Genomic DNA, 26,504 nt, shown 5'->3' on the forward strand with positions numbered 1-26,504 from the left:
GTTCTGACCAACTCAGAGAAAAAGCACTGCAGTAAATCACGCTGATTAAATCTAACGATCGCTCATCATATCACGTTATTGTCAGTGGTGATTGTCGTTTGAACCTTTCTGGATCTGCCATCAAATTGATAAGTTTATTTATATCAAATAAAAAAAGAATTGAAAGACACAAGACAGTAAATCACACAATGTTCTGGGATGCGTGTTCATTTATAGATCAGTTCGCCTGCAGGAAAGGCTGTGTCTGATTTGTCTCTGTCATTACAAGCGTAATTTATTATCAATGTTGGAAATATGTTGTGCAGCTTAATTTTTTTTTATAACATGATACTTTTTTAGGATTCTTTGATGAATAAAGTTTAAAAAAAGAACCATATTTATGCAAAAATGCAAAAAAAAAAAAATCTAATATAAATCTTTACAATAATTGTTTTTATATCATTCATGCTGAATAAAACTTTTTTTTTTTAAAGAAAGAAAAAAATGACTGACCCCAAACTTTTGAAGCGTTTTGGATAATGTTACAAAAGATTTCTATTTTAAAGCGGTGGTATAATGCCCTTTTCACCAGATGTAAAATAAGTCTCTGATGTCCCAAGAGAGTGTGTGTGAAGTTTTAGTTCAGAATACCCCACAGATAATGTTATATAACATGTTAAAGTTGTCACTTTTTGAGGGTGAGCAAAAACGCACCGTTTTTGTGTCTGTTCCTTTAAATGCAAATGAGCTGCTGCTCCCGGCACAGGGGGCGGAGCTTCAAGAGCTCGTGTCCTTTTACCTCACACACACACATGCACTGAAAATGTCCAAAAAACCTTTAGCCTTTTATCTAGTCATTATTCTAGTAAATTCTAGGGTGTGTGATGTCACTAACCCAGGAAGAATGTGGTGTAGTCTCTACCAGCCGTTTGTTGTAGTCCTTTTCTTTAAAAGCAAATATCTCTTTTTGCTTTGAACGTTGAGCGTCGTAACTTTGCAGATGTTGTTTATGCTCAAACAGCAACATTACACACTAACTAAAGTTAGAAAAGTCAAATCATAATCAACCACCCCTTTAACCAAATGCTGTTCATTACCTTTTTATTCAAAGAATCCTGAAAAAAAGTATCACATGTTCTGCATTATATGCACAAGTAATATGCACATATAGTCAGTGTTCGGTTGTCAACAACCATTAAATTAATCAAACATCTTATCTTTGGGGATTTAAGACCAGATTCATTTTATGTTCTTAAAAGTTAAGGATGCATCGATATGAAGATTTTGGCCGAAACCCATAACCGATAATTCTTTATATCTGAAAGCCAATAACTGATATATTGGCAGATGAATTAAGTTTTTTTATATAATTTTTAAGAGCCTGATTACAAAAACAAAAGTCTCACCAGTAAAATCCACGTCTCAAACACACGATTATGATGTTCTCATGATAATGTTATGTAGCCGATATGACAGACTTGCGCTGCACATGTTGCACTGAACTGTGTTTTCCTGTTTTTAAGTGATTCCAATCATATTTCAAGAAATTAAAAACCATCATGTTGAACAGTGCGCATCTGAAGAGTCTCAGCTGAAGGACATAATACATTAATCATCAGCTTTAATATATCAGACACATTTTCTTATCGGGCCGATAACAAAAAAAATGAACCGATATCAGCCGATATATCGTGCATGTATTAAAAACATTTTTAATTTTTCCTTAATTTGTCTTAAGCTTGGTAACAACAGTTTTGTTTGTTAACATGAACTACTGATAAACAATATTAATACAGTGTTTATTAATCTTTCTGCATTTACTAATACATTATTAACCAAAACAATGCTCTTCCGGTACCGATACACACCGTTGCTCTTAAACCGCTAGACGTTACATAGTGTGGAAATAAGAAAACAAAAGTTAAAAATCATATCATGTCTTATATTTCATTAAACATTCATTAAAAAGTGAACACAAACGCAATGGTGTTTCCTTCTCCCTTCGATTTATTTCGCAAGTATAACAATTATTTATAGTGTGGAAAACTGAATTATTGCCGAGACTGAACAAAACACTCGTGTATATTTACAGTGAGCTTGTGTTGATCTGAAACACTGTAGAAAGTTTTCCTGACGTGATTTACCTGATGAGGAGCTACTGTACTCGGAGGACATGCTGGAGGCCTCGAGTCCCACACACACATGCAACACAAGAGTCCGTCTGAGACACACACACACACACACGTCATGAAGAAGAGGAAGAAGAAGAAGAAGAAGAAAACAAGGCATCTTGTCAACAAGAACAAACTGAGACACACACCAGTCTAACGTTTGGGGTCGGGAAGATTTTTAATGTTTTTAAAAGAACATTCTGCTCACCAAGGCTGCGTTTATTTGATTAAAAATACAAAAAAATACAGTAAAAATGTGAAAAGTTATTATAATTTGAAATAACTGTTCTCTATGTGAATATACAGTACAGTGTAATTTATTCCTGTGAATGTTCAGCATCATTACTCCAGTCTTCAGTGTCACATGATCCTTCAGAAATCACTCTAATATGAGGATTTGATGATCAAGAAACATTTATGATTATTATCAGTGTTGGAAACAGTTGTGGACAATTTTTATTCAGGATTCTTTGATGAATTGAAAGTTAAAAAAGAACAGAATTTATTTTAAATAGAATCTTTTGTAACATTATAAATGTCTTTACTGTCACTTTTGAACAATTTAATGTGTCCTTGATGAATAAAAGTATTTATTTATTTTATTTATTTTCCACAAAAATTCAAATAAAAATTCTTCCTGACCCCAAACTTTTGACCGGGAGTGTTTAATGTTACAAAAGCTTTCCATTTCAGATAAATGCTGTTCTTTTGACCTTTCCATTCATCAAATAATCCTGAAATAAAAGGTGTAAATAACAGTTTTCAACACTGATAATAATCATAAATGTTTCTTGATCATCAAATCCTCATATTAGAGTGATTTCTGAAGGATCATGTGACACTGAAGACTGGAGTAATGATGCTGAACATTTACAGGAATAAATTACATTTCACTTTATATTCACAGAGAACAGCCATTTTAAATAATTCTAATAATATTTCACAATATTTTTTTTTTTGTATTTTTAAATCAAATAAATGCAGTTTTGATGAGCATAAGAGACTTGTATTAAAAACATTAAAGCTCTTCCCGAACCCAAACCTTTACCTGGTAGTGTAAATGTTACGTGACGAACACACTCAAATCATGCGCTCTTCTTTAAATCATCAGAATATAAAAAATGTCAAAATCATAAAGCATTTTTAAAACCGGACTGAATACCTCATGGCACGTTCACAAGACAAAAAAACAGAAAACTGCAGAGAAACTGAAGGTGTGTAAAAACAGAGCGAGTGAAACATCTCATTTGTTCACAGTGGTTTGAACGAGCAAATCGAATCATCAGCGGAGTGTCGATTTACAATCCCAGAAATCCCAGCTCCTTTACACACACACACACACACACACACACATTTACAATGGGTGGAGCTTGTGTCAAACTGAGATGTACGTCATCCTGAACTGGGGATAAAAGCTCCGAGTAAACTAAAAACACTCAAATCAAATAAGAGCAGCTCTCTGCTGTCAGAGACGCTCCGGACGGAGACGGAGGAAAGGGAAAGAGTTAAAGTGAAGTTCACGAGAAGACTGTGAGTCCAAACGGGTCACATGACCCTCATTTCTTGGCTTGTTTGGCGACCATGTTCCTGGGTGGAGTCACGGGACGGCTCGAGTTTGGCTTCTTCTTCTCCGCTGGCTTCAAAATCTGCAGGACAGGAAATGAACACGTTACAATAGACCGTAAAAACACAAAAATACACACATAAAGTGAATGTAAATGACAGGGTTTGTACAGATTCTGTAAAATGAAATTCCAGGACTTTCAAGGACTTTAAGCACTACTTTTTTGGATTCCAATGGATACAATCAGCACTTATCAAAGAATATTTTCATTATTTTATTCGTTTTTTTACTGAAATGACATGTGTGGTATTAGATGTTTGACTTCACAGAGATCACTCCACTGAGCAGCGCTGTCAGCACTTCAACCATTTAAAGGACACTATGACAAACATATCGCCTTCCTTATTCAAACTCATTCTTTCCCACGAATATATGATTGACCTGAAGGAAAAAACTTATCATAAACTTAATATCAAGCTCATAGATCTATATCTCACACAGGCTAGAGCGTTCATTTTGCGTGAAAAGATTTGTGGTGTATTAAATAAATTAGTAAAACTGTTTTCATCAGGAACCACACAAAATATCATGCAAATACAAATTGTGATTTAAATATTTCTACTAAAAATGTGAAAAAAATTATTTTTTAAAAATTATCATATTTAAATAAAAATCACCAAAAACCAAATATGGTAACACTTTATTTTACAGTGTATTTACTATAGTAAACCCTAACCCTATAGTAAGTACATGTAGTTCATTAATATTACTCAGTACTTGAGTTTATAATTACACTGTAACAATGACACCTAAAAATAAAGTGCAACCCAAAATATTCACAAATAGTATGATTTCATAAAAATTGAATGCATAATAATGATATTAAATGCAGTTTAACAGCATTTTGGAAGGAGAACAGTGAGGTTAAAATCATCAGATGAGTCTAACGAGTCTCAGAGAGCAGAACGTGATCTTTTGACGAAGTATTGCTCATTCTTAGCTCATGTTAAGGTAGTTAAATGACCCTCTTTGTACAGCGTCACCCAATCATCAGATGAGTTTAACGAGTCTCAGAGAGCAGAACGTGATCTTGCGCACCTGAAAGGAACACATGAGTGTCTCGTCTACGCTCATCATGGCTCCGGCGTTGTCGAACTCTCCACAATAGTTGGGCGCAGAGAACAGAGTGACCAGCTGACGCTTGGCGAAGAACTCGTAGCCGTCCTCCACCACCTAAACACAGCAGACAAGATCAACCTCAGGCTCTGCACAGGAGCTATATAAATATGGTCATGACCACGTGATTATTTACAGTGAAATGCAGAATTCACCTAATTTATGATATTAAATTACTACTTGCTCGACTCCAACTCTGAAAACCACTTTATTTTGTGTGTTGCTGAACGCTGGTGAGTCACTGGATTACAGTATGAGTGGATATAGATTAGTGTTTAGGGAACACACACTCATTCACACACACACACACACACACACACACTCTCTCCCTCCCACACACACACACACACACACACACACACACACACGGGTCAGTATGATGTGTTTAGGATCATCTGATCTTCTGATGCGAGTCCAAGCTTCAAATAATAAATGAGATGAAGTATTTGATGCATTGGGTTATATAAATAATAAATGGATTTGATTCACTGGATTATATAAATATGGTCATGACCACGTGATTATTTACAGTGAAATTAATTTTGAGCAATACAGCCACTTGATGATATAAATGACTCCTGTGATACACAGCTCTGGAGAGCTCGACTCTAACTCTGAAAACCACTTTATTTTCCACACACAATCAGTTTCTCTAAATGCTATTTTCAGATGTGCTGAAGTGTGTGTGTGTGTGTGTGTGTGTGTTGCTGAACGCTGGTGAGTCACTAGATTACAGTATGAGTGGATATAGATTAGTGTTTAGGGAACACACACACACACACACACACACACACACACACACAGACATAAGGAGAGTCCTCTGAAAGTACGGAACAATGTCGAGGTGTCGGCTCGTTTCTGCTTCGGGTTCAGTTTCACTTTTCCAATAACTTGACGTTGATGTAACGTGAGACTGAGAGACTCGCCCAGCAGAACCAAACTCACAGTCACACACACACACTCACTCAGACACACACACACACACACACTCAGACACTCACTCTCTCAGACACTCACAAACACACACACACACTCACTCACACACACACACACACACACACACACACTCACTCACTCACTCACTCAGACACTCACACTCACTCAAGACACTCTCTCAGACACTCACAAACACACACACACACACACACACACACACACACACACACACACACTCACACACACTCACCCAGCAGAACCAGCCGATCTGCACATCCAGTAACAGCGAAAGACCGGCTGACACGCACAGGGACTAGTCATGGTCTAATAATAGACTAGTTGTCTTTGTCTCTCTAAGGTTAGTCGGGGATAAACTCACGACACTTCTCAGAGGGGTTCTAGTGTGTTATCTGTTGCTGTCAGCTGATCAAACCCTCTCCAAGGTCTGAATCCTTCATCTAAAGGAAGAAGTCAGATTGGGTTGAAGGGAAGGCTGACCTGGTGTGCCCTGCAGATCAGATCCAGGTCATGTTTGTGCAGGAACTTGGCCACCACCTCAGCTCCGAACGTGAAGGACACGCCTCGGTCGTTCTCGCCCCATCCCAACACGTCCTTATCCGGGTCAGACCAGAGAAGGTCACACAGGAGACCCTGATCCGGCACATCTGTGGGTCTCATGATCCTCCTGATCTGCTCCATGGACTGCAGATCTGGAGACAGACCTGAGGAACAGCAGAAACATCAGTGGCTTGAGACGTCACGCATCAAGACTTGGAACCCATTTCAAACCCGCTCTCGAGCTCCAAACACTGTTCTTGTGCGAATGAACGGGTTTTCGGTGTTGTGTTAGCGGCCGCTAAGTTAATAACCAGATTTTCCCATGGTGACCACTAGGGGTGTGAACCGACACTGGTCTCACGGTTCGGTTTGATTACGATTATCATGTCATCGATTCAGTTCAATTCGATATCACAAAATTTTACTTCAAAAGTGATGTGTGTGCGCGCCTGTTCGGGAAGTCGCAGTGACAGGAATAGTGACATTCCAGTTTGAGTTTCAAGGGAGTAAAGCTTGTTTATGCCATTAAGAAAAGGAAAATCTGTCAAATAAATTTAGTTTTAAAGAAATGTTCATTTTAAAGCAGCGCTCATTAATCAGTGTATTATGATACCATTAAAGATGCGCGCATCAACCGTCGCCGAATCCGCTGTTGAAGGTGACGATCATCCATTTATAATCACACGTAACACAGAATAGTTGTAATTTGACCATCGGGTGCGGATACTTAAATCAGAGAAAATTATGGGGCGGGTGGATGATTTATTTTTGATACACAAATACATGTTTTATATATTTACGGTAGGAAATTTACTAAATATCTTCATGGAACATGATCTTTACTTAATATCCTAATGATTTTTGGCATAAAAGAAAAATAGATAATTTTGACCCATAAAATGTATTGTTGGCTATTGCCACAGATACACCCGTGTGACAAGTGCCTGGTTTTGGTCACATATTGTTACACCCCTACTTTTCATTCCTAGTTTGTAAAGAGAAGCGAGGCCTTGTAGCGCTGCATCTGTTCAGGCACTGCATGCGATACGCCTGGGACTCGCACTGACTCAGAAATGTGCTCATCATGAACTGATGAAGTCAGAGGATTACACACCCGAAACATTTAGTTTCAGTAAACACAAAAGCAGATGTTCAGGCTCATTTTACATCATGTATTATCACACAGAGAAACATCATCAGTGTAGAGGAATAAGTAACTAACTTGAATTATTTCAGTAGCATTAGGAGCTCGGCTCACTTTAGAAAAGCAGTTCAAACAAACAATAATAATACTAATTTAAATCATAAACACCGTTTTCAATTTAGTTACATTTGTGTGGTTTAATTGCCTGGTATATAATTTATAAAATCAGTAAATTATATTTACAGTTAAGTTTTTTGTTGGTTTGTTTTTACATTCGAGGACGCATTAAAATGATCAAAAGTGACAGTAAAGATACTTATAATGTTACAAAAGATTCTGTTTCAGATAAATGCTGTTCTTTTTAACTTTCTATTCATCAAAGAATCATGAAAAATAAATGTATTAATGTTTCCACAAAAATCTGACCTGTTTTCAACACTGATAATAATCATAAATGTTTCTTGAGCATCAAATCATCATATTAGAGTGATTTCTGAAGGATCATGTGACACTGAAGACTGGAGTAATGATGATGAACATTCAGCTTTGATCACAGGAATAAATTACACTTTACTATATATTCACATAGAAAACAGATGATTTACATTATAATATTTTATATTTTTACTGTATTTTTGATCATATAAACGCAGCCTTGGTGAGCAGAAGAGACATCTTTAAAGGTATAGCGGAGGATTTTTTTACTTCCGGGTGGATCGCCTATACTATTGGTCCTCCTAACTGTCAATCATTCTGGTGAATCAATCAAACTTTTCAAAAAGTGGAGAGAGGGCGGGTCTTATCTAAAATTCGGAAAGATCCTCCGCTATACCTTTAACCCCTTAGCTGTCACCCCCCTTTTTGAGAATAGACATTAAAATGCACTATTCAAGCTTAAATGGTTGTAATTCAAGAATGCTTTGGAGTATAGACCCAAGTTTGGTCTTGTTTTAAAGGGAAAAAAATGCAGAAAATTACTGAAGTGAAAGCACTTCACAAAATTAAAGTATCAAAAAGTTATGGAAGTTTAAATTTACATTAAATCAAATATAATTTATTTAATATTTTTCTTTTATTTAAAATATATATTTTACAAAATATGTTTTACAAAAAAATTACTATAAAATCAAAGCCATATATCTAACCAAGTTGTGTTCCAAATTTGAAGTTGATATCACAAAAATGGAAGTTCCCATGAGATTTTGTTTAGGCGTATTACCAAAAATAGCCACCGGGTGTCATTGAATTCCATTGAATTTAACTGTATGCATTCTACCATAACAAATTAATACATTTCTGTCCAAATATCACTTCTGTCACAAAATATGGAACCTTGAGACTCAGACCTTTCTGACAATGTGTTTTGTCAAGATTAAAAAATATTTTGATCATAAATTATGAAACATGATGACGCTTAAAAGGGGAGGAGCCTGATAAAATAATTTAGAGTACCGTTTCTATGGTAACACAATGTCCAATTTCAAAACAGTTTACACAGGGTGAATTCTGAGATCGTAAGCTTTCAAATGATACCTAATTTATGATAACTACTAAAATATGTGATGTAATAAAAAAGGCAATAAAAAAGATAATATTATATTTTAGAGGATAATATGTATATTATACTTTTTAGAGGATAATGTTATTTTATACATTTTTTTTTATTGACAAATACTAGATTAAATGTTTTATGAACTTTTAGCATGAAAACCAAAGTTTCAATTATTAAAAGTGTGTGCGTCGACTTTTTGTGACAAACGTCATAAACGCCTGTTATGATGTAGATTTTTTTGAGGTGCACTCTTGTCATAAATTCATCTATTTATGTTCCTACATAATTTATAACAAAAAAAACAGTCCTAAATATCTATTTAGGAGTCTTAGAACTTTCCAACGATATATAGTTTGTCATAATTAGATTAGGATTAAATAGTAATATAGGGAAGTAAAGTTAGGCGTGCCGTATACGGTACGGTGACCCTTAAGGGGTTAAATAACGACCCAAAATATTTTGAAATATATATTTTTTAAACTAAATGTCCAGCAACAGCGTTTATGAAACTAACTTGTAACATCTAGAAAAAGATTAACACACAGATTTAAGATTGGACATGACTTGGACTCGACATCAGACTTTGTGTCTAACAAAGATGTCCTTGTAATATGTGACCCTGGACCACAAAACCAGTCACAAGGGTCATTTTTTTTAAATTGAGATTATACATCACATGAAAGCTGAATAAATAAGCTTTGTTATGATAGGACAATATTTGGTTGAGATACAACTATTGGAAAATCTGGAATCTGAGGGTCCAAAAAAATCTAAACATTGAGAAAATCTCCTTTAAAGTTGTCCATTTATGTTCACGATTGTTGCGACGTTTGTCTGTTATAGGACAACTTAGTTTGAATAAAATTAATATTTGTGTAGTGTTCAATGTTGTTATCGATAGAGATACGCGGATGGGGTATTAGTTCATCCGCAACCGCATCATAAAACTCATCATCCGCACCAACGTTTTTTGACCAGATTTCAAAGCCGCAGCCGCCCGCCATCCGCTGATTGTTTTGCGGTCTATGGACGATGCAATGCTCTGCTCATGCGAGCCGCAAGAAAGCCCTGGTCTGTTCTAGAAAGGATGCAGCAGCAAAGCTATTTAATGCTAATGTATGAGGCATAGGCCTACGCTGAGTTTCATTCATTTACAATGAGATGCGCTCTAGTTCAACTTCACAACGCAATGCAAGTGAACGTGGCGCATCGGAGCCTTAATGTCACGGTTATTATATTGTCTCCTACATTTGCTTTTTATTAAATACATGCAATTGGTTGATGAAACATTTATTAAAATTAAGATACAATTTGTACAAAACGAAATTCGCTTTAAAGAAAGGTTTTCTACAAAGCAAAACTTAAGTGGTAAAAACCACGTCTCCCGATTGCAAATGTTTATTGCTAATGTTTATTATTGCAAATGTTTTTCATTTGTTTCATAAATCTCATAATGATGGCACTATATCATAGCTTTTATTTCTATCTCAAATGAGTGGCGGTTGGTCAGGGGGTAGCTAGCCTACTTGGCAAAGGATCAAATACAGTTGGAAACGACGTAGACCATTAATAACACAGACTGTTAACAATTGTTTTTAATTAGTATTTAAACATTCTCTATGATAAAAAATGTTTGTGAAAAATATTTTAATAACACGGTTTTGGCGGTTATAGAGTTGTAATGAGGTGTTCAACTATAACCGTCGGTTATATACTAACCGTCACACCCCTAGTCACATATATGTGAACTTTAATGGATACCATAAACACTCCACGTAGCAGAAGAGTCAGCAGGTGAAAGTCTCTCTGGGATATCTGGAGGTTTATCTACGAACGCCTGTAACACACACACACACACACACACCTCCGTGACAACAGAAGATCTTCTCATCGACGATGGCAGCGATCGGCAGACAGTTGAAGCAGTCCGTGAACGTCTTCCAGAGCTTGATGTTGTAGCGTCTCCTGCCTAAAACATACAACCATAAACATAAGCTTCGAGGTCTATTTAAATATGAACGGTACAGTGTTGAGTGGTTAAAATGTAAATGCATAAGAAGACTCTACAGGGACAGAGTCTGCTAAAAATACACACACTCAGAGCTGCAACAGCGCTCAATAATTAATTCTGCTCGGCGGGAGAGTCACACATAGTTGCTTAAAGTGCACATTTTGCTCCTATTACAGATAAAGGCATTAACACAGTCAAACCAGGTTATGCGTTTGCTTCTGTTCATGTGGAGATGCATGTTAACATGAACATCAGGCTTCTTAGCAGGGTTACAGTATACAGCACACAATCTGGACACTTTAAATCAGGAATGCAATTGCAATATAATTTTGCATTAGTAGAGCAATGTTCTGCTAATGCAAAAAGCAATTATATTATTTTGATTGTGTGTGTGTGTGTGTGTGTGTGTGTGTGTGTGTGTGTGTGTGTGTGTGTGTGTGTGTGTTTGTTTATAAAACATGAAGGGCCCTATAGAATCCCAAATTCCATTTTGTCTGTTTTATTTTTTCCCAAAATTCAGCTTTTTTTCTATTTTCTGGATCCCTTTTTGAATAAATTAAAATTGAATAAATATCAGAATTATGAAACTTAATTCAACAATTAATTTAAAGATAACAAAACTTAAGGCCCTACAAAATCCTTTTTATTTGTTCCCAAATTTTGTAAAATTTTCCCCAAATTCCATGTTTTCAATCTTAATTTTTCTGGTTTCCTTTTTAATGGTGTAATTGAATTTCAACAACCAGAAGGAGGTATGTCTAATCAATTGAATTAATCATTTATTTAAAAAAAATTCAATAATAGGTCCAAATGAAATATTTTTTTATTTTTTCAGAATTTTTTTCTGGATTAATGGTTTAATACAAATGAACTAATACAAAAATGCACAACAATTCCTTTTATTTTTTGGGAAACGTTGCACACAACAAAAGTTTACTGCTACAATAAAAAAAAATAAAAATAAAAATAAATAATAATCAATAATCGATATTCCTTAAAGAATAATGTTTTAATAATTTTATTACTTTGACTAGTTCTGTACAATAATAATATATTTCTGTCATAATTTCTTCAAGTTAAACCAAACTTTTATTTATTTTTTATTTTACCATTGGCGTATAGTTGTGGTGAAGACATCAGAGTTTCAGTGTAAACACCACGAGCGTAATGCATGCTTATTTATGCGCTCATTAACGCGGACTTCATATTCATAAAACACTCTTTTTGTGTTTCGATATTCACAGACACTAGTCCATATTATAATAACAGCCCTACTTTTCATTCAGTCATCCAAACTCTGCCAAATTCTGACATTCAGGATTCCTGATTTACGACTCCAATCATGGCCGCATGTCCAGCTCACTCACACTCGTCGTAGAAGCCGTAGATGCGGTTGATGGAGGCGCACTCATGGTTCCCCCTCAACAGGAAGAAGTTCTCCGGGTATTTGATCTTGTACGCCAGCAGGAGGCAGATGGTCTCCAGAGACTGCTTCCCTCGGTCCACATAGTCTCCCAGGAACAGGTAGTTGCTCTCCGGTGGGTATCCTCCGTACTCAAAGAGCCGGAGCAGGTCGTAGTACTGGCCGTGGATGTCGCCTGTCGGGAGCAGAGCGTCTCATTTACTGAGCGATCAAAAATTACTATTTAATACGTTTATTTATAGGCGCCTTACGTGACACTCAAGGACACCTTACATGCAAATAAAACACATAAAACTATTTGCAAAAAAAATTATAATAATAATAATAAATTCACAACCGATCGGAGACACATACAATATCACAGACTTTGTGACATGCCTAAAGAGATGCGTTTTCAGAAACATTATATTTAAAGGAGTAGTTCACTTCATAATTTACATTTCCTGATAATTTACTCTCCCCCACGTCATCCAAGATGTTCACGTCTTTCTCTCTTCAGTCGAAAAGAAATGAAGGTTTTTGAGGAAAACACTCCCGGATTTTTCTCCATGTAATGGACTTCAATGGGGTCCAACGGGTCGAAGGTCCAGATGTGAGTTTCAGTGCAGCTTCAAAGTCTCGACACGATCCAGCCGAGGAATAAGAGTCTTATCTAGACACACCAGCGGACATTTTAGAACAAATAATATTTATATACTTTTAACCACAGATGCTGGTCTAACACTAGCTGTGATGCGCCACACATTACGTAATCACGATGTTTTCCTCAAAAACCTTCATTTCTTCTCGACTGAAGAAAGAAAGACATGAACATCTTGGATCCCGTTGGGGAGAGTAAATAATCAGGAAACTTTAATTCTGAAGTGAACTACTCCTTTAATGACATGATGTAACTGCAATCAAAGTGGTTACATGTGTGAGAAACGACTGCTCATCTAACCAGACAATTACACTGTTACTCACCGCAGATCTTCAGAGGCGCTTCCAACTCCAGGAGGATCGGCTGGCTGAGGAAGATCTCACGGGATTTCAGGCACAATCCACGAATCTCGTTCTCCTGAAGCTGGACGTTCTTGCCAGGCTTCGATCCTCTCACTGCAAACACACACACACACACACACACACACACACACACACACACACACACACACACACACACACACACACAGAGTTAACCAGAGTAGAAGTTCGGCTCTTCGACCCTCTCGACTGGAGAAATACATAAAGAGAAAGCAATAAACGATTATGTAATAGTGATTATGTTTGGGATGCATGATATATCGGCTGATATCGGTTCATTTTTAATGTTATCGGCCCGATAATAAAATTTGTCTGATATATTAAAGCCGATAAATAATGTATTATGTCCTTCAGCTGAGACTCTTCAGATGCGCACTGTTCAACATGATGATTATGAATTGCTTGAAATATGATTGAAATCACTTTAAAAAAGGAAAACACAGTTCAGTGCAACATGTGCAGCGCAAGCCTGTCATATCGGCTACATAACATTATCATGAGAACATCATAATCGTGTGTTTGAGACGTGGATTTTACTGGGGAGACTTTTGTTTTTGTAATCAGGCTCTCAAATTGTATGAAAATGTGGATTTAGATTTATGGGCCGATATATCAGTTATCGGCTTTCAAATATAAAGAATTATCGGTATCGGCCAACATTTTCACATCGGTGCATCCCTAGATTATGTTTATTGCACTCAGTGTTGGAGACTTGACTGCATCTGATGTTGTTTTAATGTCCCTTGTACACATTAGTATTATTTTAGTATCATTTAAATACTATTATAGTTTTTATAATACGTTTTTATAATATGTTTATTTTTACATTTCCTTTAGTGATTGTTGTTTTTGTGATTTTTATCAGTTTTTTTATATATATATCTGTATAGCTTTTATTAATAGCTTTTTCAGTTTTAGTTTTAGTTATTTTAGAGCTTCAAGTTAAACTAAACGAAAATGTTGCTTTGGCAAATAGCCGAATTTTTTTTTCCTGTTAACGTTATTTCAAGTAACAAAAATATTCTTTTATGGGTTTAGTTAACAGTAATAACTCCAGTACGGACTACAGCTCTAAGATAAAACCATAGATGTGAATAATTCAATTTAGTGTCGTGAAACGATTAATCGCATCTGAAATAAAAGTTTGTGTTTACATGTGTGTGTATGGTGTATAATTATTTTGTATATATACACACACACATGCATGTATAAATTTAAGAAATATTTGCATGTTTATACTGTATATATATTTATATTATATATAAATATTAATATTTTATATATAAATAGCACATATTATATATAAATATTTTATATCTCAATAACACATTTCTCTTAAATATATACATGCATGTTTGTGTATTTATATATACAAAATAATTATACACAGTAAACACACATTTTTTTGACGTGATTAATCACGACTAATCATTTCACAGCCCTAACTCAGTTCATCAGTGCATGTTTGATAAACAGCCAACCCTTCAGTAACCAGCAGGCGTCATCATCGATGTCATTGTCTGGTTAGTTGAGCAATCGCTTCCAGAGTTGCAAACCCAAACCCAGTCAAACTACATGAGCTTGCAGGAAAAACTGTGGCATTATGTAGATAATCGTGGCATTTCTGCAACCCAGTGGCACTGGGAGGGGAATTAGGTTATAAAGCATCACTTCTCGTCTACAAACGTGCCCTACTTGCACAGGATCAAAGCGTCCTACAGGATTCATCCCTAATGTGTAAAGCAGTCTGTCCCGGAAACACACGGATCATCCCTGTTCAACGCTTTCCTGCTTTGCGATGTTGGCAGATTTCAGATCTGGTTTTTATAGCGCTCAGGGAACGGTCAAAGCCTGGCCTGTTACTGCCCAGCTTTTCTATTTTTACCCCGTGTTTGAGCAACTGGCACACAGCTCTGGACTGAGGCTTGTTTTGCTGGTTACTGGGAGTTAGGGAAGGGTGGGAGGACGGAACATACCGTGCAGAAATCACTATTTAGTATCAAAATAATTTTCCACTGAATAACCAGCACAAATAGCATAGAGATTCTATGATATAAAATATTACAAAATTACCAGGATGTATGAATTGATTGAATGAACTATATATATACTAGCGTTCAAAAGTTTGGGATCTGCAATATTTTTAATGTTTTTAAAAGAAGTCTCTTCTGCTCACCAAGAGTGCATTTATTTGATTGAAATTACAAAATAAACAGTAATATTGTGAAATATTATTGTAATGTAAATCAGCTGTTTTCTATGTGAATATATAGTAAAGTGTAATTTATTCCTGTGATCAAAGCTGAATGTTCAGCATCATTACTCCAGTCTTCAGTGTCACATGATCCTTCAGAAATCACTCTAATATGATTGAACATACCGTACAGATCCCAAACTTTTGAACGGAAGTGTATGACACACACACACACACACACACACACACACACAGGTATAGAAGAGGAATAAATGAGTCATTTACACCGTATGAGTTTCCACTGGCCGCCTGCATAATCTCATTACATGAGAACGAACCCTCACACACACACACACAGATGAAGGACTGCCTGACACACACACACACACACACACACACATAGACGAAGGACTGCCTGACACACACTCCACACAACAGGGCTGTAAGAGTTATAATAGCAGCCACAACAATCAGCAATGGGCTCTTTTAACGAGTGCTGAGAGACGCTATTCACGAGATGATGTCAAGTCTCTTCATCACCGTTAGCTGGAACTTTCTCAAAGGCATCGTTCACTAATAATGAAAACGCCACGACGTCACACACAACCGGTTCTCGTGCGTATAGTAAACAAAAAGTCATGACGGCAAAATCTGCACCATAAGCATCATATTTGATGTTAGAGCATCGTTTATATGAACCTTTTATAACCCTTTAACTGTCACCACCCTTTTTGATAACAGATGTGAAAATGCACTATCCAAACTTAAATGGTTGTAATTCAAGAACGCTCTGGAATATAATATATGTTTTGGTCTTGTTTTAGAGAAAACACTCGTAAAGTGAAAGCACATCAAAAAATTAAGGTTTGAAAAAGTTATGGAACTTTAAATTTACTGTAAATCAAACTAATAAACATTTTTTATTTTATATAAAAATATATATTTTACAAAATAATTTTACTCTAAAATCAAAGACGTATATCTAACCAAGTTGTGTAAAATAAACATTTTTTATTTTATATAAAAATATATATTTTACAAAATAATTTTACTCTAAAATCAAAGACGTATATCTAACCAAGTTGTGTTCCAAATTTGAAGTTGATATCACAAAAATTGAAGTTTTTGTTTAGGCGCGGTACCAAAACCAGCCACCAGGTGTCAAGCACATTCCTCATTTTTAATGCATTCTCCTGTAACAAATTAATACGTTTCTGAAAAATCATTTCTATCACAAAATATGGAAAACAGCAAATATGGAACCTTGAGACTCTGACCTTTCCGATGATACGCGTTTCGTCAAGATTATAAAAGTTGAGATTATAAAGTAGTTAAAATAAATTTTCTAACATGAAACCTGACACCGCCCACTAGGGGAGGAGCCTGCTAAAAGAATTTAAAGTACCGTTTCCATGGTTACGCATTTTGAGTTCATAAGCTTTCGAATGATACCTAATTTATGATGATTACTAAAATGTGTGATACGGAGAAAAAAAAAATCAATAAAAAAAAAATGACAGAACTTTCATTTTTGAGTGAACTGTCCCTTTAAATACTGATAGATCTCACTATGTTTGGGATTCAGTTATAAAATATAATGGAGGTTTTTTTTAAGTATTGTCATTCGTCTTTTGTTTTCAAGTATAACGCTGTCAACCTTAACTGAGATCCTCATTGTTTTGCCGACAGACAAACACTGCTCTGAATTGTTAAATTATATAATCTGCTAGTCATGTATTAAAAAAACAAATTGCTCCCTTAAAAAAGCTTGCAAGCATCTTCCCCAACACATGAGGAGGATTAAGGCCATGGTGACGGTGCTAGTGCGAGACTCTGATTCACTGTTCCTCACAGCAGCTCCACTACAGAGAAAACACAGCCTGCTGGATCTGAAACACACTTCAGAGTGATTAACACACACTAAACGTGGAGCAAAGCCACTGAGTTTTGAGCTTTACAATCAATGAAGCCCAAAGATGATATATTATGATATAATATAAGTATATTTCATGAATCATGAATGTGGACGTGAAGTGTTGCATGTGTCCCTCCCTGGAATGACACACACATTCCAGACTGCACCTTTCCACACACACACACACACACACACACACACACACACACACGTGAGCTCACATATTTACACAAACACAAGTTAACTCACAAGTTAAACGACTAGTGATGTCACGATGCGTTACACATCCCGATACTGAACTCACAAAACCACATCAGGGTTTTCCTGCTTCAGAACGAGGCGGAGGTGGTAAACCCTCATCATGTATTTTAATAAGAAGATAATTTAACTTGGATTTTTCGTATACCATCATATAGCCTACTGTGTTTCCCATGGTCATTTTTTGGGTGGACCTCGGTACCTCAAGAGGGGTCAGGGGTCATGTTTGAATTAGTGCTGCACGATTAATCGTATCGCAATCGCAATCGCGATGTCAAGCCTACGCGATTATATGACGCAAAATGTTGCGATTTTATATTAAATAAACAAATTAGAGCTGTTAACGCACTTATTAATGCAAATGCTTTTAAACCATTCATGCGCGATAATACATAAAAGAACGAGCTGCCTGTGAATGTCCTACACACACACACACACACACACACACACACACACACACACACAGAGATAGACTCGCGCCAGTATCAAGTTCTCTTTAGCGGTAGAACGAACAACACACATGTATGGCAAAATGAACGCGCTGCCTGTGAATGTCTGACTGTGACACACAGAAAGACTCGCGCTAATATCGTGCGTGCGCACAAAACAGCATGACAGAATACAGCTCTCTTTCGAGCTTGAACGAACAATAACACACAATTATGCCAAAATGTATTTTTGTTGAGTGTCTTCATAACATAAGAGTAGTCTTATGATGAACATGAAGAGTTGTGATGACTCGTGAAAGAATGAAGCGCGTGTGAGATCCGCGTCTCTGACAGCGGCTGGTCTTAAAGGGACAGTACACAGTAGCCACTAATTACATCTGTCGCTAAAGTTATTCTATTTTTTTTTTTTTGCTTTTTTTTTTATTATTATTTTTCTTTACCCCTGATCTGTATGGTTATATGTACTCTTGTATGTAAATTATGTTTTGTTCATGTTAAAATGAAAAAAATAAAAAATAAATCTGTCGCTAAAGTTAATCAAAGAAGTCAAGTCAAGTCAAGTCAACTTTATTTATATAGCGCTTTTCACAATACAGATTGTATCAAAGCAGCTTCACAGTATTAAATAAAATAGTACATCAGTGTTTGTTTCTGGTGTAAAACATCCACGAACAAAGGGAACAGAGAAAAACACTCACTGCTCTTGACTAAAGAACTTTTTTCTTTAGGCTGATTATCACTAATCTGTGTGTGCATTTATTTTCCTTGAGAACCAAGCAAGTTGACTCATGAAACCATTTGTTTATTATATCGCATAGCGCAATCGTAATCGCAATATTGACCTCAATTATCGCAATATGACATTTTCCCCAAATCGTGCAGCCCTAGTTTGAATGTTTTAAAGATAAAGTCATTAATCTGGTGCACTTTGAGTCGCCCGAATCCACTGTTAAAAAAAGAATAATCCACCCGATTTAGATATCTGCATCAGATCATCACTAGGGCTGCACAATATATCGAAAAATTATCGTTATCGTGATAATAGTATATGCGATATCTGTATCTGTATCACTATCTGTACACTTCAGAAAGTGTAAGCCCAAATCTACCAAAACTGCTAAAGCCAAGTAACAATAACAGAGTCTCACAGACAACCATTAATGAGAGTGTTGCATGTGTAACGTTAACTTTATGAAGATCAGAAGAATATCTATTAGCCTACCCATTTATTTTAGTATGATCATTACATATATAAATGATAAAAAAATAAAATAAAAATAGCATTTCTCTAGGGAACTGTTATATCGCAAGAAATATCGTTATCGCAATACTCAACAACAACATCGCATATCTTCCCGGTAGTAATGGGCGATATAAACGATATGCGATATAAACGATACAAAACTGGCCTACGATAGAGATTTTAATTCTATTGCACTATCGCGATAATGCACGTTGATGACGCAATCTACCCGCAAAATTTAGAGCCACGAGCTGCACCCGGCTGCAACGCATCATATTCGTCGTCATCTTGAGTAAACATGACTGAAAGCGAAACGCGGAGGAGCTGGTGAAAAAGATCGGTGCAACATCCATTATTTGGACTTGGTTCGGATTTAAGCCGTCTGACGAGCAGCAGCAAACTATACAGAGTGCGTGTGGCAACAGTTCGGTAACACACACGACTAATCTGTTCTCTACCACCTCAAAACAAACGTCACTGAATACCAGCGCGTATTCACAAAATAGTGGTGTAAACCTATTATCTACAGTTATTGGTGTAAACACATCTCTGTGTGCCCGATTTTAAGATTCGTTGGTGTGTTGCTTTTTAACTGAGAAGACAACAGTTGTTTATGCTCTTTGCATCTTTTGTGTCCTTTAAGAAAATAGCCTAACTAAAACTACATTTGGTGCCTTCTGCACTGTTTTGCACGATTTACTGTCTATGGCATGGCACTAATGTAAATAAACTTTTATACTTGAAGCATTTTCTTTAGTTGACGTATACAGGTGAGCCTCGAAAAATTTGAATATCGTGCAAAAGTAAAAGGTGAAACTATATAGACTCATTACATGCAAAGTGAGATATTAACAGCCTTTATTTGTTATAATTTTGATGATTATGGCTTACAGCTTTATGAAAAGCTTTTCACAACATTCTAATTTTGAATTTGGGGTTTCATAAGTTGCTAGCCATAATATAAACATTAGGGCTACTTAAAGTCTCTGCAGCTAGTTTATGTGAATTTTATTTATCTGCAACATTATGTTGTATAGTTACAGTTTTGCACAATAAATGTTCTCAAAACTACATACACCGTTTCTTTCTTTCTTAAAAAAAAAAATACATTTAGCAGTTGTTTGGCTTTCCTTAAGGTCTGTGTAACCTGTTCTGAAATGGTTTTATTATAATTTATATATTGTGATATATATATCGTTATCGCAAGAGGCTGCAATGTATATCGCAATATGGATTTTAGGCCATATCGCCCATCCCTACTTCCCGGTACCGTGCAGCCCTAATATATATATATATACATATACATATACACACACACAGGAGTTATTATCAGAATTTGTCTTATGTTGGCTGTTAGTTTGTTTATTTGTCCTGTTTATTTTGTAAGCACATGTATAGTGTCACAATATGTCTTTGCATAATTACAATAAAAAATAAAAATAGATTTTAAAAAAATGTAATCCTTCTCTTTTTTTTGTAAGAGCACGTTTCATTTCTTGAGCTGTAAATGTGCAAAATGTGTAATAAAAAAATACTGCCTGACTACAGATTCTGTGCATTTCCTGCAAATTACACTGAATAGAAAACACTAAATTAATAAAAGCACATGATCAGGTGTGGGATGAGTGCGAAGAGGAGCTACTCTTCATCCAGTTCATGACTGAGCAGAACTCGGGTTCCCCACCCATGATGAGCACACGAGGCGGGTCCTGGCAGCGCACCGGGCGTTACGTAACGGAGACGCTGCCAAGGGAACAGCAGCATTAGCACTCAGCGGCGCGAGCACATATAGGTGCAGTTAAACACACCGCCAGTTTCTAGGCTGTATAGCAATAAACACGCAGGCGGAGCGTCTGGTGCCGTATAAACCCTGACGAGGTGGAAAGAACAGGGAGAGGTTTCTAGGGAACATGTACCAGCTGGATGGACATAATGCTGCAGAAACCCTGCGTAGAGTTAGCACACATCCAGGCGTGGACTAAACCCAGAGTTCCCACACCTCGGTTAGCCTCAAAGTCAAGCATCTTTCAAGGACTTTCCAGGTCCAACACCCTCAAACTCAAGGACTTACTGTGGAGACACACTTATTGTGTCCAACAACAAACGTTGAGGTTCCATCGCAGTAGTTTCGTGCGAGAGTGAACGTCAGGGAAACGCACAACACACAGAACCTCACGCGGGACACACTGAACGTAACGCGTAAATGCGCGTAACTAGCGTAAATCAGGCAAGCGAATAAGCCACGAAGTGTTGGTGAAATAACACATTAGCGGAGCGGAGGGAATCATACAGAATTTTTTACAGAAAACTTCTTGCACAAAATAAAATTCAAGATTCACAAACTTTCAAGGATTCACCCTGTAAATCTTACGCTAGCGATGCACCCATGAACATTTTGGCCGATACCGATACATCATTTTTTATTTGAAAGCCAATAACCGATATATCTGCCGATAAATCTAAATCCAAATTTTTATATAATTTTTGAGAGCCTGATTACTAAAGCAAAAGTCTCACCAGTAAAATCCACGTCTCAAACACACGATTATGATGTTCTCATGATAATGTTATGTAGCCGATATGACAGACTTGCGCTGCACATGTTGCACTGAACTGTGTTTTCCTTTTTTGAAGTGATTTCAATCATATTTCAAGCAATTCATAATCATCATGTTGAACAGTGCGCATCTGAAGGAAATAATACATTATTTATCGGCTCTAATATATCGGACCGATAATGATAATATTAAAAATGAACATGTATCGGCCGAAACCGATATGGTGGCCGATATATCGTGCATCCCCAGTATTTATGTAGCATTTTAAAATCTAATATTTTTTTAGTATTTTTTAGAAAATATATTTTCAGTATTGAATTAGACTTAAAATTATTGGTTAATTTAATTTAATTTAGTAAATTTGGTACTTTAGTATTTTAACATTTTTTAAAAGTTGGTGTAAAGTGTCAAGTCATGACTTGTTCGTAAAAGTTTAGTTTCATGTCTGTGAATTAATTGTTACTGCAGACGTGAACTGTAATGTTTATGGTTACTTACTTCACAAGGCATGAGCGATATAACATTAACTGACCTAAGAATTTCTATATGTAATTATGTAGGAAATATTAAATATGAACATATATTATCTGGGATTATTAGCAGAATTGTATACCATGCGTCAGAAATAATATTTCATGATCTTTATGTCCAAATTTCACAGCAAGCGATAATTAGCCAGTGAATCATTTAAATTAAGTTACTGAACTAAATAAAAACACATAATTACATAACCATGGTGAATAACTGTAGGATACAAGATGAATTGTTAAATGTGCATATCTGTAAAGATCATAAATCTGTATTCTTATTTGAGAATGAGCACTATAGTCCTATACGTAACTCGCCCACACTTTTAATAAGCAGCGACATTTCTCAAAGAGTTAAAAAAAAACAATCAATCCGATCAAATGTACACTATCAAATGGATTAGATACGGTTTAATCCAGCCCTTACAATCCAAATTAGCCTAAATATCAATCATATTTGAACAATTCACTCCAATTACACGTGACTTTATTTATTCCGACTGTGCAATTAATGCGATCAAAATAAGATTATATTACGATTATTATTATTACTGCTTATTGATTGATTTGCAAAATGATTCTTTAATGCAGGTGAATTATAAAAATCCATGTTTGTGTGTTAAATTATAATTATGAACAACATTTCTATTTTACAATGTCAAAAACTCATGCAAAACAATGTTTATAATCAGTAAAAATAACCTTTCCACCAATTTCACAGCTTTTTTGTTCTGCATGAAAAAAATCCTAAGAGGACAAAAGTGTTCCCTGATTGATATAAAGCACAAGCACAAGCAGTGAGTAGTGTTATGTAAATACATATTTTCATGAATCAAGTATTGTACTGTATACAAAAAAACAATAACGTTATTGCATAATCACAGGGTTCACTCGCTGATTCTTTGTATTTACTGCTTTATTATAATGCATTGCACACAATAAAGCAATAACATTATGAAACAGTTGTATAATAAAACTATAGGCCTAGACTTGCAATAGAAACAAAATATAATGCAGAACTCGAGAGAGTTTATAGTGTCTGTCATTTCTGAGATATTTAAACTATCTTAGTTTTTATATTTAAAAACTAATTTAGTTTTTCACTAAATTAATTTTCCAGATGTTTGAGATTACTGCATAAAGAGTTGTTTAAAGTCATTTTACAAGAGATTACCAGGGATACATCGATATGAAAATTTTGGCCGATACCGATAACTCTTTATATTTGAAAGCCGATAACCGATATATTGAACGATAAATCCAAATTTTTGAGAGCCTGATTACAAAAACAAGTTTCACCATTAAGATCCATGTCTCAAACACACAATTATAATGTTCTTATTAGAATTTTATATCCTATATGATAACTGAGTTTAGTTTTTAAGATTACACTCTAAAAGAGCAATAACAGCTGAACTAAACTGGCAAAAACACATGAACTTAGGCCTGGAAATGACTCTTTCCAGACTTCTACATGGTCAAATCTGTTTAATATCACTTTAGTGTTGTTTTTAACGATTTAACGATGCCTTAAAGCGAGTCACCAAGTCCATCGAGTCATTTACTCGCCCTAAAGTTGTTTCGAACCTGTATAACGTAAATATCTTTCTTCAGTTGGACACAAAGGAAGATGTTTTAAAGAATATTTGTAACCAAAAAGTTGCTTTACTTTCATAATACTTTTTTTTTCTTCCATACAATGGAAGTCAATGTTGTTTTGTTTCCCATATTCTTCATAATATCTTCTTTTGTGTTCAACAGAAGAAACAAACTCATACAGGTTTGGAAAATTTGAGGGTGAGTAAATGATGACAGTATCATTTAATTTTTTGGGCGAACTAACATTAACACAACACGTACTGGCTCAAATCACAGCATATAGACTGAGCTTTATGGCATAATTCTGAAAATGCCTCGTATTCAGAACTCCAAATTCGCAAACGCGCCATAATGTCGTCTATGCTGAGAACTAACGTTACAGACACTGTAGTGTACATCGTGTGTTTGACACACAGCCACTGATGTCAATGAGGAGCTAACGCTCAGCTAACCCTGTTAGCTCAGCTCGACAGCTCTAAATACGAGCCAGAGAGCGGACTAATCAGACATATACATATTCATATACTACAATAACAACGATTTTGTAATTATTTACCTCATTGTTAGAATTAGCCGTTGCTTGATGTGAAACTTACCCTCGAGAAGGCGCTGAATGATGCTGTCTATGTTGAGTTTGTCGATGTCAGCCATGACTAGCCGAATAAAACACAAACGCCACCACTCAAAACACACCAGAAACGACAAATAAAAGTACTCCGATTACAAATAAACAGATTTATTACACAAAAGGTAACAAATCGCGGGTTTGAGCGGGCCGTCAGACGCGCGTGCTGCGGCGGGGGCTCACCGGCTCTGCGGAAGGACACACATTACAGCACATTCAGCAACAGCACAGCTGCTGTAAACCGGCGCGCGGATGAATACAGCACAGCTGCACGGGTGAGGAGAAATAGTGCGGAGGAAATGGGAGGGAGCAAAGCCGACTTTCACAATAATGTGTGACGTTGAATGTTAATTGGTATGAAATACTTTTAGTTATATAATATTTATATAAATAATACATTTTAACATTATTTTCATGACGACTGACCACATATTCCTTCACACACACACACACACACACACACACACACACAAAAAAAAAGAATTAGGCTATATTATTTAGCTAATTTGTAAAGCAGCATATTTAAAGATCATGCATTTAATTATATTATTTTATTTGTAAAGTAGCATATTTAAAGGTCATGCATTTAAAATGTACAGTACCTTTACTGTTGTGTCCTCGTATTACAGTATTGTTACCGGATGAGGGAACATTTTGATGCATCATATTTCATCATCTCTTCTTTTAGGAAATTACGTTTTCTTGAGATGTTTCACCAGCGGATCCTAATCTCGTCAGATTGCAGAAGGAACACTGAATAAACAGTGACACAATTCTGTTTTATATGCATCACTGCAAAACTACATTGTGTCTGAGAGAGGTAGGCCTGGATAAACATGATTTTCCTTTTCAAGTTCTTTCATTAAAATTCTTTGGACAAACAGAAAGAGATCCAAACACACATATTTAAGTAAATTTCAGATTGCAAGTGTTTCTCAGATGAAAAGGACATTTGTCTCATGTTTAGAGACCTGTGCTGTCCTCTAGTGTCCGTCATTGTGCAGTGACTTTCCTTTCCTTTCAATTCAACTTAATTCGATTTATAACTGTGAATTAGAATTGACAGAAATAATTCACTGAATTGCAATTCAAAGAAATTCAACACAGTCACACAAAACATATGCAGTAGCAAAAAAAAAAACATGAATAATAACACCCTGATGTGTAGAATATCTTATATACAGCACTATGAAATTTTAACCACATTTTCAGAATGTGACCAAAACTCATACAGGTTTGGAACAACTTGAGGATGAGTAAATGATGACAGAATTTCCATTTTTGGGTGCACTGTCCCTTTAAGGTAGTTCTATTCTGCTTTTATAGAATCTTTTTGGCATATGGGGTTCTTTGAAATTAATTCAAGAAGCCAGGGATTCTAGATAGAACTTTTGAGTGGCTTTCTAGATGAGTGGACCCATGGCAGATATTTTTGATTGATTTGGTTTTTACTCGACACCCTCGCCTCATTTAGTATGCACGGTCAATATGCAAATGAGCCCCGCCTCCACTCCCTCAGCTCAGAGATCCACTGGTTGACGATCACACGTTGATCTGATTGGTTACAAGGTAGTTTGTGACGTCAGAAACACCAGCGATTTC

At 36.0% G+C, this 26,504-nt stretch overlaps 1 protein-coding gene across 1 annotated transcript; it reads right to left on the reverse strand.

Moving 5' to 3' along the window:
* Positions 1-1,666: 1,666 nt before the first annotated feature.
* ppp1cc (protein phosphatase 1, catalytic subunit, gamma isozyme) lies at positions 1,667-25,140 on the reverse strand. The gene is made up of 7 exons (XM_081366562.1): positions 24,874-25,140; positions 13,478-13,609; positions 12,459-12,689; positions 10,945-11,049; positions 6,325-6,548; positions 4,813-4,947; positions 1,667-3,796 (listed from the first exon to the last, which is right to left on the reverse strand). The coding sequence occupies exons 1-7, from the start codon at positions 24,926-24,928 to the stop codon at positions 3,707-3,709; spliced, it is 972 nt and encodes a 323-aa protein (XP_081222688.1). The 5' UTR covers positions 24,929-25,140; the 3' UTR covers positions 1,667-3,706.
* Positions 25,141-26,504: the final 1,364 nt, after the last annotated feature.

The sequence above is a fragment of the Scardinius erythrophthalmus genome (assembly GCF_964197995.2).
Source record: "Scardinius erythrophthalmus genome assembly, chromosome: 5".
NCBI lineage: Eukaryota > Metazoa > Chordata > Actinopteri > Cypriniformes > Leuciscidae > Scardinius > Scardinius erythrophthalmus.